At 37.5% G+C, this 13,000-nt stretch overlaps 1 protein-coding gene across 3 annotated transcripts in view; it reads left to right on the forward strand.

The window, feature by feature from the left end:
• Nucleotides 1–5,059, forward strand: part of TGFBR2 (transforming growth factor beta receptor 2) — a 78,812-nt gene extending 73,753 nt beyond the window's left edge. For all 3 annotated transcript variants that reach the window (XM_056520079.1, XM_056520080.1, XM_056520081.1), the window contains exon 10: nt 102–5,059. In XM_056520079.1, coding sequence (XP_056376054.1) covers nt 102–281 — 180 coding nt within the window. In that variant the 3' untranslated portion in view covers nt 282–5,059. The remainder of the gene's footprint in view (nt 1–101) is intronic.
• Nucleotides 5,060–13,000: the final 7,941 nt, after the last annotated feature.

Below are 13,000 nucleotides of genomic sequence, written 5' to 3' on the forward strand. Positions count from 1 at the left end.
ATGTTCTAGGATTGAATGACAAACCCTTGTTCTGTTTAAGGGAACAATGAAGTGAAGGTATTTATGTAAGCACTGCTGTTAACTGCTCTATCTTTTCCCAGGGTATTCAGCTCGTATGTGAAACCATCACAGAATGTTGGGACCATGACCCAGAGGCCAGACTCACAGCCCAATGCGTAGCCGAGAGATTCCATGAGATAGAACATCTTGACAGAATATACGAGAGAAGCTGCTCAGAAGAAAAAATACCAGAGGACTGCACAGAAAACACAAATAAATGAAATATACATTGCAGAAGCACCATGTATTATAGAAATATATCATCCAGTGGTTGCAGCTAAGGAAATCACTTGGAAATCTATGCAATAAATCATTGGCTCCAGGATAAGTTGTTTACTACTGGAGCAATATCCAATATGCTTTCCAATTTGAAAGTTGACATTGCCATAGGGTGATCATTTAAGGATCAAGCGGACATTTTGTTCTTAAAATAGCCATACCTAATGTGCACTTTATTAATATTTGTATAAAACTACACATTGGCTTTAATATATGGACACATTGTCTAAGATAAGCCAAAAATATACTACCAGGAAAATGCACAATGCATAGGAGAATTGATTTATTATGGAAAAAATATCTCTATACAACTGTTCAAAAAAGTCAATACATAAGCTGTGGTTGGTTGTGTTTGTATGTTTGTGGTTTATGACTGAATGTTCATTTTTATATGTTTGAGTCACTACCTTTGTAACCTTTTTTTTTATTATTGTAATTTTTTTTTTTTTTTTTTTTTTAAGGGAGATAGATGTCTTCACTTATCTTTGGTTTCTGTGAACAAATGTTATAGTCTATGAAACCGGTAAAGTCCAAAAATACATATTTTATATATGTAAAATATCAGCCCATTCTCTCGGCTCTCACCTCATATTTAGTTTTCTTTTAAATTGTGGTCAGCTATTTTTCAGACTGGTTAATGCCAAATATACTAAGGATTTTTTTTTTTTTTAAATATAAAAGTTACAAAGGGGCTCAAAGAATACATGATGCATAGCTAGGTATATAAGACAACAAGATGTGTTTTCAATGAGGTTTTTGTTTTTTCAATTGACTGATTTGTTTTCATATGTTATTATAAACAACCAAAATGTTGATCACTGTTTAAGTATATCACTTGAAAGCACTGAAATACATGAATTAGGAAAGACAAAAAAGTGACTTTTTCATAGTGCACTTTTTCGTAGTTTCGGACTACTGTATTTTTCTCATAATTGCTGAATATTTATTTTGTGTAAACATTAGCATTTTGTTTATATAAGAACTTCCTCAGTGATAATTACTTGGATGATGAATATCCATGTGTCTTTTTGCGACAAACTATATACCTTAGCATTATGCACCTATTCTAAAAGATGTGCTCTTTCATCCATTTCTTTACCTCCCATAGATGAAAACAAAGAAATCTTGCTCTTCCATGACCCCTTCTTCCTTGCAAATGGGGGACATGTGTACCCTCTTTTTGGGATCACTAGGCATACCCTATTGATTTGCTTTAAGTATGTGTACAGGGAAAAGCCTCAGACTACTTTGTTGTCCCAGACAGATCCACTTCTTTATTTCAATGGTCACGATGGAGAAGGAAAAATGTTTCATTGAGTGTTGTACTGCTATATAAACCATGTGAAATATTAAGCTATTTTATTTTAAATTTACACAACTCATTTACATCTTGGAACCTTCTTGTGTATGTGCATTCTAGCATGACTGCAAGTAGAAGACCTGCCATGTTGGTGGTTGCGGATAAATATATTGATTTATGTTACAATATGACAGTAATCAAGCTGAACTGAAGCACAATGCACAGTAGAGGCGGAATACAGTGTTACCTATAGAAGAAATATTGTTATAGTTAACTTCTGATATATTGTTAATACATATGGGAAGAATCCTACTACTACTTTTAGGATTGGGAGGGGGCATGCCATTTCTCTTCACTTTTAAAGTGGTACTCCCCTGCTCAGCATTTGGAACAAACTGTTCCGAACGGTGGAGCCGGCGCCGGGAGCTCTTGATGTCATAGCCCCCGTATGATGTCAGTGACTCAAACATATGCCACGCCCCCTCCCTTAGACTTGCATTGAGGGGGTGGGGCATGACACCAGGGGGCAGGGCTATAACGGCACAAGCTCCTGGTGTCGGCTCCAGTGTTTGGAACAGTTTGTTCCAATTGCTGAGCAGCGGAGTACCTGCCAATTTAGGAACTACAAACTCAGATCCCCTTTTTTACGGCCCATTGTCAGAAATCTATAGCATTATTATTTTGTCTGCCCAGATGTCCATTATACAAACTGACACAATTTTGCTCCTTTTTGTTGGAGATATTGGTAATCTTTTTACCATTTTTTAAATCTTAATTGAAATTGGATTTTTATTTTAATACAAAGACTTAAAAATCAGCTTGTTAGATATATATATATATATATATATATATATTTCATTGAAAAGTTACTGGTAACCTGTAACGTATATAAGAGGCCTTTTTACACAGATAGTATAACTTAACCCTTATGCCCAATGTAAAACAACAGGCTCTTTGAGTTGTGTCCACTATCTTTAACTTTAAAAACTATATTAGCACAACTGAGGCAAAACAAAGGAGCAGATCATGTGTTTTTCAGCTTTTTTACAGTATATGCAGCAATGGGAATGCCCACTAAAAGAGACTTATGCAACACTATCAAAAACTATGATGTAAAAATATAAATAAATACATATATAACAAAGAATGTGCATTTTATCAAATGCATACACTACTAAAATAAATTGATAGCCTTTATGTTTTAAAGAAATGTTTTTTATATGCAGTAACAAAGTTAATATAATAACCAAAAATATTTCATGTAATACGTAAACAAAGTTTATGTTACACAACTAACAAAATATTGATAATAAATTATAGAGTTATACAGGTGTTTGTCAACATATATATATATGTATATATTTTTTTGGTGCATTGATTAGCAATAACATCAAGTATGACATCTGTGATGGTAAGGGATTGTTACATAAAGGGGAGCTCCATTTTTACATAATTAAAGGGGTACTCTGGTGCTTAGTCATCTTATCCCCTATCCAAAGGATACCCCTATCCTTTGCATAGGAAATAAGATGTCTAAGCGCCGGAGTACCCCTTTAAAGTATCAAATGCATAGATGTAAATGTGTCTGTAAGGGCGGTATAGTAAGAATCAGATCATTACATCTATATATAAAAGTAATGTCATATTAAAAATAAAGTTCATGGAAAATCTGGTGTGTAGATGTCACAAACCGCAATGGAAAAGTGTAGGGGTCTGATCGGTTTTGATATGTTCTAACGTTGGAAATAAAAGGCGAATGACAATCTATTGCTATTACAGTTCATTTTATTATAGTTATCTTGTTAAATCAGAATAAATATTTGCAAGATTTTAAGAGGGACAAAAGGAACAACTTCTTTTAGGCATCTAAAGATTTTAGGAACTTTCCTCACCCCTGCTGGTTCAAATGTAACCTTTCTTTTTGTGCTAGTGGTATTTTGGCAATGTGTTTACATTAGGACACAGTTTGGCAGTATTATGTAAGCATGGTGCTTGTATTTGTTGCTTTAGGGTAGTATTAAATAGGTATATATGGGGCTATTATTTGGGCATTACTTTCGTAGTATTATGTCATTCTCTTTTACCAAAGAATGGAATGTGTCAAAATAAGAACAAATACAAAAACTGCCAGGTAAACACCAGAAGGATTCAAAGGCTTTACATTTTTTTTGACATTTTTGTGTCAAAGTCGTCATAACATTTAATTGTTAAGAACTGCAAAATATTATGTTGAAGAAAACTGACTTTATAGTCTTCCATGTATCAATGGTGGGGGTCTGCCTGCTAGAAATCTACCATCAGAAGAAGGGAGGAAAACTGTGTCCTAAATAGAATGTGTAGACAGCAGTTGGACCCCCACTGATCAGCTAAATGGCTATGTTGTGAGATTACCATAACACTGTGGCTATCTTTTTGTAAACTGGTATTTCCTGTTTGACTTTTTTTTTTTTTTTACTACAAATCCCACAATTCCATTTTCCTCCCTCCCTCCCTCCCACACATCAGCCACCCCACCCATTGAAACAAAAGACCTGTGGTTTTCAATCAGGGTGCCTCCAGCTGTTGCATTAGTTGCAGATTTATCCCTCCACCCATTGAAGCAGACAGGCTCCCTGTCATCAGCTGACAAGTGAGTCAGGTCTCGGCCGCATTGCAAGCTTGGAAAAATCTGAGACAACAGTCATTTTGTATGCTGGTGAAAATAAATAATGGGGAGAAAATCACAGAAGAATTGTGAGAAAACCGTCACACACAGGTACAGACACTATATTATGAACTAGCTTTAAAGCCCCTGTAGCATAATCAAATAAAAAAAAAATCCTGGAATACCCCTTTAAGCTTGTGCATTGGGAAACCCCCTTTAAGTTATTGGCAACAAGAAAATATAGAGGGACATTTATCAAAGCATTTAGTAGGTTTTTTTAATGCTTAAAATTGTTTCAAAAAAGTATGTGTGACTACTCAATTTTTGGTGCAACTATTTGATTGTGCAGTGCCCTAAGCAAAACCAAAAAAAAAAAAGAAACTTGCTTACCAAAGCAAAAAGTGATTGTTGACTTGCAGTGGTCAGAGATTTATCAAGTGCAAAAAGTTGCATCGCATCAAAAAAACTACTAAATTTACTCCAGCTCAGACATGGAGCAGAAAAAGCCACTACCAAAGCAAAAAAAAATAATAAATAAATTGCTAACGTGAAAGAAATTTATCAACAGGTTGAAACCAGTTGATAAGTCACACATAAGCCAAAAATTGTAAGAAAAAAATAACTACCGTATATGCTCGAGTATAAGCCGAGTTTTTCAGCACGATTTTTCGTGCTGAAAACGCCCCCCTTGGGTTATACTCGAATGAACTCTCCACCTGTCAATCCCTTCTCAGTGGTCTTCAACCTGCGGACCTCCAGATGTTGCAAAACTACAACTCCCAGCATGCAGTTTTGATACATCTGGAGGTCCGCAGGTTGAAGACCACTGCCGGGCCTTCGTCATCATCCAGACCCCCCCTTTAGTTTTCTACTCACCGGACTAGTGACGACGATGCACAGGGACGTCCCTGCGCATGAACGTCCCTGTGCGTCGTCGATAAGGCAAAGTCACTAGTCCGGGGCCAGCCCGAAGCGGAGAAGTGGGCCTCCCGGTGAAGATGGAAAGCCCGGAACGACTAACACTCCCCACCAGACGGTCCCTACAGCATAGATGGCCCAGACCAGCTCACCCTTCCTTCCCACTGAGGGGAGATGAGTAGAAAACTAAAGGGGGGGTCTGGATGATGACGAAGGCCCGGCAGTGGTCTTCAACCTGCGGACCTCCAGATGTTTCAAAACTACAACTCCCAGCATGCCCGGACAGCCGGTGGCTAGTTTTGCAACATCTGGAGGTCCGCAGGTTGAAGACCACTGATTGAAGGGATTGACAGGCGGTGATGATGAAGGGGGGGGGGGATGATGACAGGGTGATGATGACGGGGGTCTGGATGATGACAGGGTGATGATGACGAGGGTGTTAATGACGGGGGTCTGGATGATTACATGGGGGGATGATGTTTTCCCACCCTAGGCTTATACTCGAGTCAATAACTTTTCCTGGGTTTTTGGGGTGAAATTAGGGGCCTCTGCATATATTCGGGTCGGCTTATACTCGAGCATATATGGTAAAAAAAAGGAATACATAAGCAAACACTGATAAATGTCCCCCATAGCGGCTAGTTCTTAATATGGAACATTATCTAGTATTTGGCATAATAATTAAATCTTACCAAAATATGGCTGCACTAGTGTTGCCTTATGAATAAGGTTTATTATATAAATAAGTTTAAAACTTACAATAATCATGTAGAGAATAATTACAATATAAGTGTTTATAGAGGGCTTTCCAAACATTTTTGAAAACATCTTTATTGTCCATATTCACTTTTATCGTGTGTTAATTTACTGAAGTGACTTTGTCTATGCAGCCAGAATATAAGGCCTGTTTTATTTCCATCAGTAGAATCAGCCTGGGTATTATCATTTTTCCCTATTATCGTTCATATACGTACATACAGTTTACTTCCCTTACTGTACCAGTGCTTAACAGAGTGATACTTTATATGATGACTGACTCATTTATGGTTTTTCACTAGCAGATATGATGCACTATCCACTATAACATTTTGATAACCATTATAAGCGAAAATATGTTTTCTAACATCTGTAGTATGTCATTTTGAGCCTATGAAATGGTTAATCAAAGGTGTTCAGGTAATAAAATGGTATAGAAAAGAAAAAAAAACTGCTTCTGACTGCGCAATTTAGTTTCAAATATTTAGAAAACAAATTTTCAGATTTTACACAGATTTTTTTTTTTTATTACCAAAGGAAATGTACATTCTTTTTAAAGTTTTTTTATGACTTCTGTATGTATATATTTTTATGTAAGACATAGGAATGTGAATTATATCTGTATAAATATATCAGAATATTTAAGCACTTGTTCTTTTGTCTATATGTATACATGTATATAAAATAAATAAAACTATAATTCATTATTGTTTGCTTTTTCCTTTCTCATCTTAAATGTATCTTTAGTTAAATTAAACACTATGAGATGTGATTTAATTTCCATCAACCCAGAATAACAGTATAGGAGATTTCTTTATAAATGCCAGGTATTTCAGTAAATACTTCTTTATCTAAAATAATTTTGGGAAATTATATCCTATGGTATAAGAGAATAATATCATTGTAATAAAAAATGTTGACATGTTGCCTACACATGTCAAAAGTTCTGATTGCACGGTGTCTGGAAAGAGACTTGCACAGGAAAAAGGTTGGAACTGCCAGCCAGCTGGGAGTGAGTGCCGCGCCGCTGGTTATTTCCCCATCTAATAACTAACAAATGCAGTGGGTCTCAGGAGTGAGACATGGTGCAATGAAAATGGTTGACAAGAGTAGGCAACATTTGATGAAAAGAGTTCCAGTTAGACCACACCTCTTTATTTGCCGTGTTGGATGCACAGACTGACCAGAAGGGCAAAATTCGACCAGATTTCCAAATGTTTGAACAAAATACCTCCAGCAGGATGGTGTCTAAAGAAAATATAAAGACAATATAGACAATGTTCTCAGGAGACCTGACATTGAACTAATGTCTCTGCTTCCCTTCACATTCATAGCATTTGCATGCTGCCACCACTTGGACAAGTTCCCTGTGTACAGATTTTTGTTCAAATAATTTTTATTAACAGATAAGTATAATAAAGTGAACAGAATAAAGGTATGCTTATCTGTATACAGATTTTTACAGCTTTTAATGAGGCTGTATACATCCATGTGTTATGAAGGCCCCCTATAAAAGGCTGTAGGTAAACATGAGAGTAAACATAGTTTTATTATTAAAGTTCATGATTGTATGAAGGGTAAGCAGGGTGTTGGAGATATTTGTAAAAAAAAATGAAGATGCTATCTAAATATGTATTATGAAATTATTTTGAAAATAAAAAGTGTTTTCCGGCAAAAATAAATAAATAAAAGCATATACTTATCTCCATCGCTCCCCCTCAGCCTTGTTACTACAGCGCTTGGTCTCTGGTGAACTTCGCTTTCTTGAGCTTCAGACAGCAAGTCACAGTGCTGCTCAGCCAATGACTGGTAATGGTCATAATGTGGGGCAAATAATTGTCCCTTGTGTAATGGTGTTAATGGTCTGTGTATTGTGGTTTTTATTTCATAACAGTATGATAATATTATTAAGTCACAGGAGCTTTAATATGTGGTCCTGGTGCGGAGATATTTTTTCATTTTTTTTTATTTCCAATTCCCCTAGTAAGTGGCAATCCATACAATAAACACACCAATACTTTGCCTTTCCCTGGGTTGCTGTTATTCCATGTTATGCTACCGTCACGATGACATGTCAGAAGTTTGTTCAAATGATAGGTACACTTGTAGGAAGATTTTCAGCACCAAAGGAGCAAAGGCAAAAGAAAATATAGAAGAACCCATCACATTAAAGGGGTATTCCAGGAAATGTTTTTGCTTGACTATGCTACAGGGGCTGTAAAGTTAGTGTAGTTCATAATATAGTGTCTTCTGTGATTATCGCCCCAATATTTATTTTAACAGCATACAAAATTATTCATATTCATATTTCCCGCAGAGAGCTGTGATTGGCCAGATGGTTCCAGCCAATCACAACTCTGTTGGAAATATGAATATGTATATATACACGTCAGTTCAGGGGACCAATAAAGAGCAGCCGCATCTATACATTAAACAGGAGGATCGCAGCGGGTGTCAGAAGTTACAGTCGCTGCAATCTGTCTATTAATGCAGATACTACAGCTCCCAGCATGGAGCAGAGTGTGCTCCATGTTAGGAGTAGTAGTACCTGCAGTAAGGGACAGATCACAGCAGATGTCACTCCTCCTGACACCCGTTGCGATCCTCCTGAAGTAAATGTCTGGATCAGCTGTACTCACAGCTACAGAGCCGGGAGAACAGCTGATGCTGAGCAGTAGATATACATCGTATATCTACTGCCCAGCAAGAACTTACAGTGAGCCTGCGATGTGTATACAGTATACACATTGCTGGCTCACTTAACCCCTTGCTGAGCTGTACGCTAAGCCAGCCCGGCAAGGAAAGAGTTAACTTACACTGCTGGACAGTGTAGGTTAACCCTTTGGGCGGTATACACTATATACAGCTATCTATAGATTGCTGTATATAGTATATACAGAAGACAAAGAAGTCCCCTTACCTCCCTCCAGTCTCTGCGGGTCTGTGTAGCTCCGCCCCTAGTGATGATGTCATTAGGGGCGGAGCTACAGACGGGACCCAGGCTGGTAAGGGTCTATTAATATTGTCCGTTTTGGATAATGTGAACGTACCCTTCTGGCAGTGTCTACCCAGACAGGGAGACTCCAGCTGTTGCTAACCTACAACTCCAAGCATGCCCAGACAGCCAAAGGCTGTCTGGGCATGCAGGGAGTTGTAGTTTTGCTCCAATTGGAGGCTCCTTGTTTGGGAAGACATTGCATTATGGGTGCTCTCCCCTGCAGAGAGCGCAAAAAATGTCCTAACCCATTTTATTTTTTTTTCCTCTCGTTTCAGATCCGTGTATGCAGAGGATTACGGCGGATTCGATGGATTATGACGGATGAACTTGATTTTTTTTATTTTAATAAAATGGTTAACGAGGGCTGTGGGGGAGTGTTTTTAAAATAAAATAATTTTGTGTTGTGTTTTTTTATAAATTGAATATTTAGGCTTAGTAATGGAGGCTGTCTAATAGACGGAATCCATCACTAAGCCGGGGCTTAGCATTAGACCCAAAATCAGCTGGCGCTAACCCCCAATTATTACCCTAGTAACCCCCAGCCGGAGGGGTGCCGTGAAGAGCCGGTACCAACAGGCCCGGAGCATCAAAAATGGTGCTCATGGGCCTAGGCAGTAATAGGCTGGCGTTATTTAGGCTGGGGAGGGCCAGTAACAATGGTCCTTGTCCACCCTGGTAACGTCAGGCTGTTGCCGCTTTGTTGGTATCTGTCTGTTCCCATTATCCAAAACGGACAATGTGAACAGAGCTTCAGACTTACTAGCCTGGATCCTGTCTGTAGCTCCGCCCCCTAATGATGTCATCACTAGGGGACGGAGCTACACAGATCCGTTGGTGACAGAAACGCAAAGGGGCTATAGGAGCAGGGAGTTCTGTCAGTCTGGTGACAGGATTCCCGGCTCCTGTATAGTATACATGGGTACACTATACACCCCTGTATACTATACAGCCGGGGGAGGTGAGTAGTGATGCTGTACATCCCTCCTCATCTCCTTACACTCTGTGGACCGGGGGTGCTCAGCAGCCGACCCACAGAGTGGTACCTGAAGACAGTGAAAAAACTGCCACAGGGTACAAATTTGTCTGTTTCCACACACCAGGGAAAGCGCCAGAAAAAAAGCCAGAAAAACTGCCAAAATGCAGGAAAAACCTGTGGCGTTTTTTTCTGGCGTTTTATTTTTTGGGTGTACAAAAAAAAACAAGTGGAAACCTAGCCTCACATCAAGAAAGCTTTAGTCCTAACAAAACAAATAGTTGCAAAAAAAAAAAAAATGCTGCAAAGCTTAGCCCTAACATGTTTGGAGACATTTTATCCCCTTTCCCTTACCTCTTCTCACATCATTTTTACTCTAAACATTGACAAAGAAATAATAACAAGAAGCGATGGGTGTGGAACTCCCCTGTATACTGGTAAAAAGTGAGGTCCCCTGCTGAATGTTGGGGTAGCAGTTAGAGATGAGCAAACTTTTGAAAAATTCGATTTGGCCGATTCACAAAATTTTTTCGAAAAAATTGGGTTCGATACAAATTTATTTGCGGCAAATCTATATTAAAAATGTCTATTTCTGGACTACAGAGACCCTCAATAGGGGTGTAGAACATTTTGATTTGTTCTTATACACATATGGAGTGTGCTGGTGTAGTAAAAAAATACTGTGATTCAGAATGACATGCAGATTATAGGCATCGCTTTTAGAATAACTGCCATAGAGCGGCACAATGACAGAGCCTGGAGGTGGAATCAGTATAAGGAGACCATATAGTGGCTGAATGACACATCGTGGAGGTGTTGGCAGCATGAGGAGACCATATAGTGGCTAAATGACACAACGTGGAGGTGTTGGCAGCATGAGGAGACCATATAGAGGCTGAATGAAAAAGCTTGGATGTGGCTGAAGCATGAGGAGACAATATAGTGACTAAATGGCCCAGCGTGGAGGTGTAGGCAGCATGAGGAGACCATATAGTGGCTGAATGACACAGCTTGGATGTGGCTGAAGCAACAGGAGACCATATAGTGTCTGAATGACACAGCCTGGGGTTGGCAGCAGCAGGAGAAAATATTAGAGCTTCACAATACCTAAGATTAAAAGACAAATTTTGACATTTAAATTGAAGATTTTGGATAGCTAGTGCTACCATAAAAAATGTTTAGGCCCAGACCCAGGCCCAACAGCATCAGTAAACCATATATTGGCTGAATGACACAGCCTGGAGTTGGCTGAAGCATCAAGAGACCATATAGTGTCTGAATGGCACAGCCTGGAGTTGTCAGCAGCATGAGGAGACACTAGGGCTCCACAATACCTAAGATTAAAAGACAAATTTAGAAATTTAAATTGAAGATTTAGGGTAGCTAGTGCTACCATAAAAATTTTTAACAGTACGTTTAAAAAAACTTATTTTAGTAAAACACTAGCTGGTATGCACTTATGAGGGCAGAAAAATGCGCTACTGTACACTTAATAAATGTAAAACACCAGCCAGTGATTACTTTTGACTGTCCTTTCACAGTATGTAGGCCCTTGACAGATTAACAGGCACAAAATAGTACACCACTTTGATGTAGGTATGTGGTATGCACTTATGAGGGCAGAAAAATGTAGTACAGTACAATTAAAAAAACGCATACTTTTTTGCCCCACAGTATGTCGGTGGGTTTTCTCTTCTGAACTTTTTGCTTCAGGTCCTACCTCAATATTTTTTTTGGCTTAAGGTTAGGACGTTGACTTGGCCATTCCAAAACTTTAACTTTATTATTCTTTAACCATTCATTGGTAAAAAGTGTTATGTGCTTTGGTTTAGTCTTACTGCTTGATCCACATTCTCTTAAGATTAACTCATGGACAGATATTCTAACATTTTCCTTTAGATTTTGCTAGTATCATTCAGAATTCATTGTTCTGTTAAAGGTACTCTGGTGGAAAACTATATATATATATATATATATATATATATATATATATATATATATATATATATATATATATATATATACTTGTTGTACCATACCATACTTACCTTAATAAAAATAAGACATCCCTGTTGTACCATTGTTGTTTAATTCTTGTTGTACCATTGTTGTACCATACTTGTACCACACCATATTTACCGTAATAAAAATAAGACATCCCTGTTGTACCATACTTGTTGTACCATACTTACCATAATACAATTAAGACATCACCTGAAAATAAGCCATGGTGTGTTATATATATATATATATATATATATATATATATATATATATATATATATAAAAGACAGTTTCTTATTTTCGGGGAAACACGGTAGCACTGTAACAATGCTGATATCAACCATTTGATGAAAGTTTGTGGTATTGAAATCTGTATAGAAAGTCTTTGAAAATTACATAGCTATGGTTTCTTAAACACCAATGCAATATTTACTCCTACTAAATCTTGATATATAATTATATAATTATTAGAAGATTGGGTATTTTAAGAGTGTAATTTTAAAATTGCAATGTTACAATTTAGTATTTTTCACTTTTTTCTTTTACCTTTGTTTTTTTAAACTAAGCTAATATTGTGTAATCTATGATCTTAACTCAATTTGACCTTCTTATTTTTCTAGCTATCTATTTTACATGGATTTTATTTTAAGCTTTTCAGATGATAAACAACCAATGTCAAGCAACTGCTGCCAAGGAAGTTAAAGGGGTACTCCCCTGGAAATTTTTTTTTTTTTTTAAATCAACCGGTGCCAGAAAGTTAAAACAGATTTGTAAATTACTTCTATTTAGAAATCTTTACCCTTTAGCACTGTGGTCAGTCAGAAAGGAAATTAAAAAAGAAAAGAACTTCCTGTGGAGCATACAACAGCTGATAAATACAGGAACGATTAAGATTTTTTTAATAGAAGTAATTTACAAATCTGTTTAAAGGGGTTATCCAGCATAAGGTGATTTTTGTACGTACCTGGCAGACAGTAATGGACCTGCTTAGGAAGGATCTGCACTTGTCTTGGGGCTAAATGGCTATGTTGTGAGATTACCATAATACTGTGGCTAGCTGTTTGTGAA

The sequence above is a fragment of the Hyla sarda genome, chromosome 5 (assembly GCF_029499605.1).
Source record: "Hyla sarda isolate aHylSar1 chromosome 5, aHylSar1.hap1, whole genome shotgun sequence".
Classification (NCBI taxonomy): Eukaryota; Metazoa; Chordata; class Amphibia; order Anura; family Hylidae; genus Hyla; species Hyla sarda.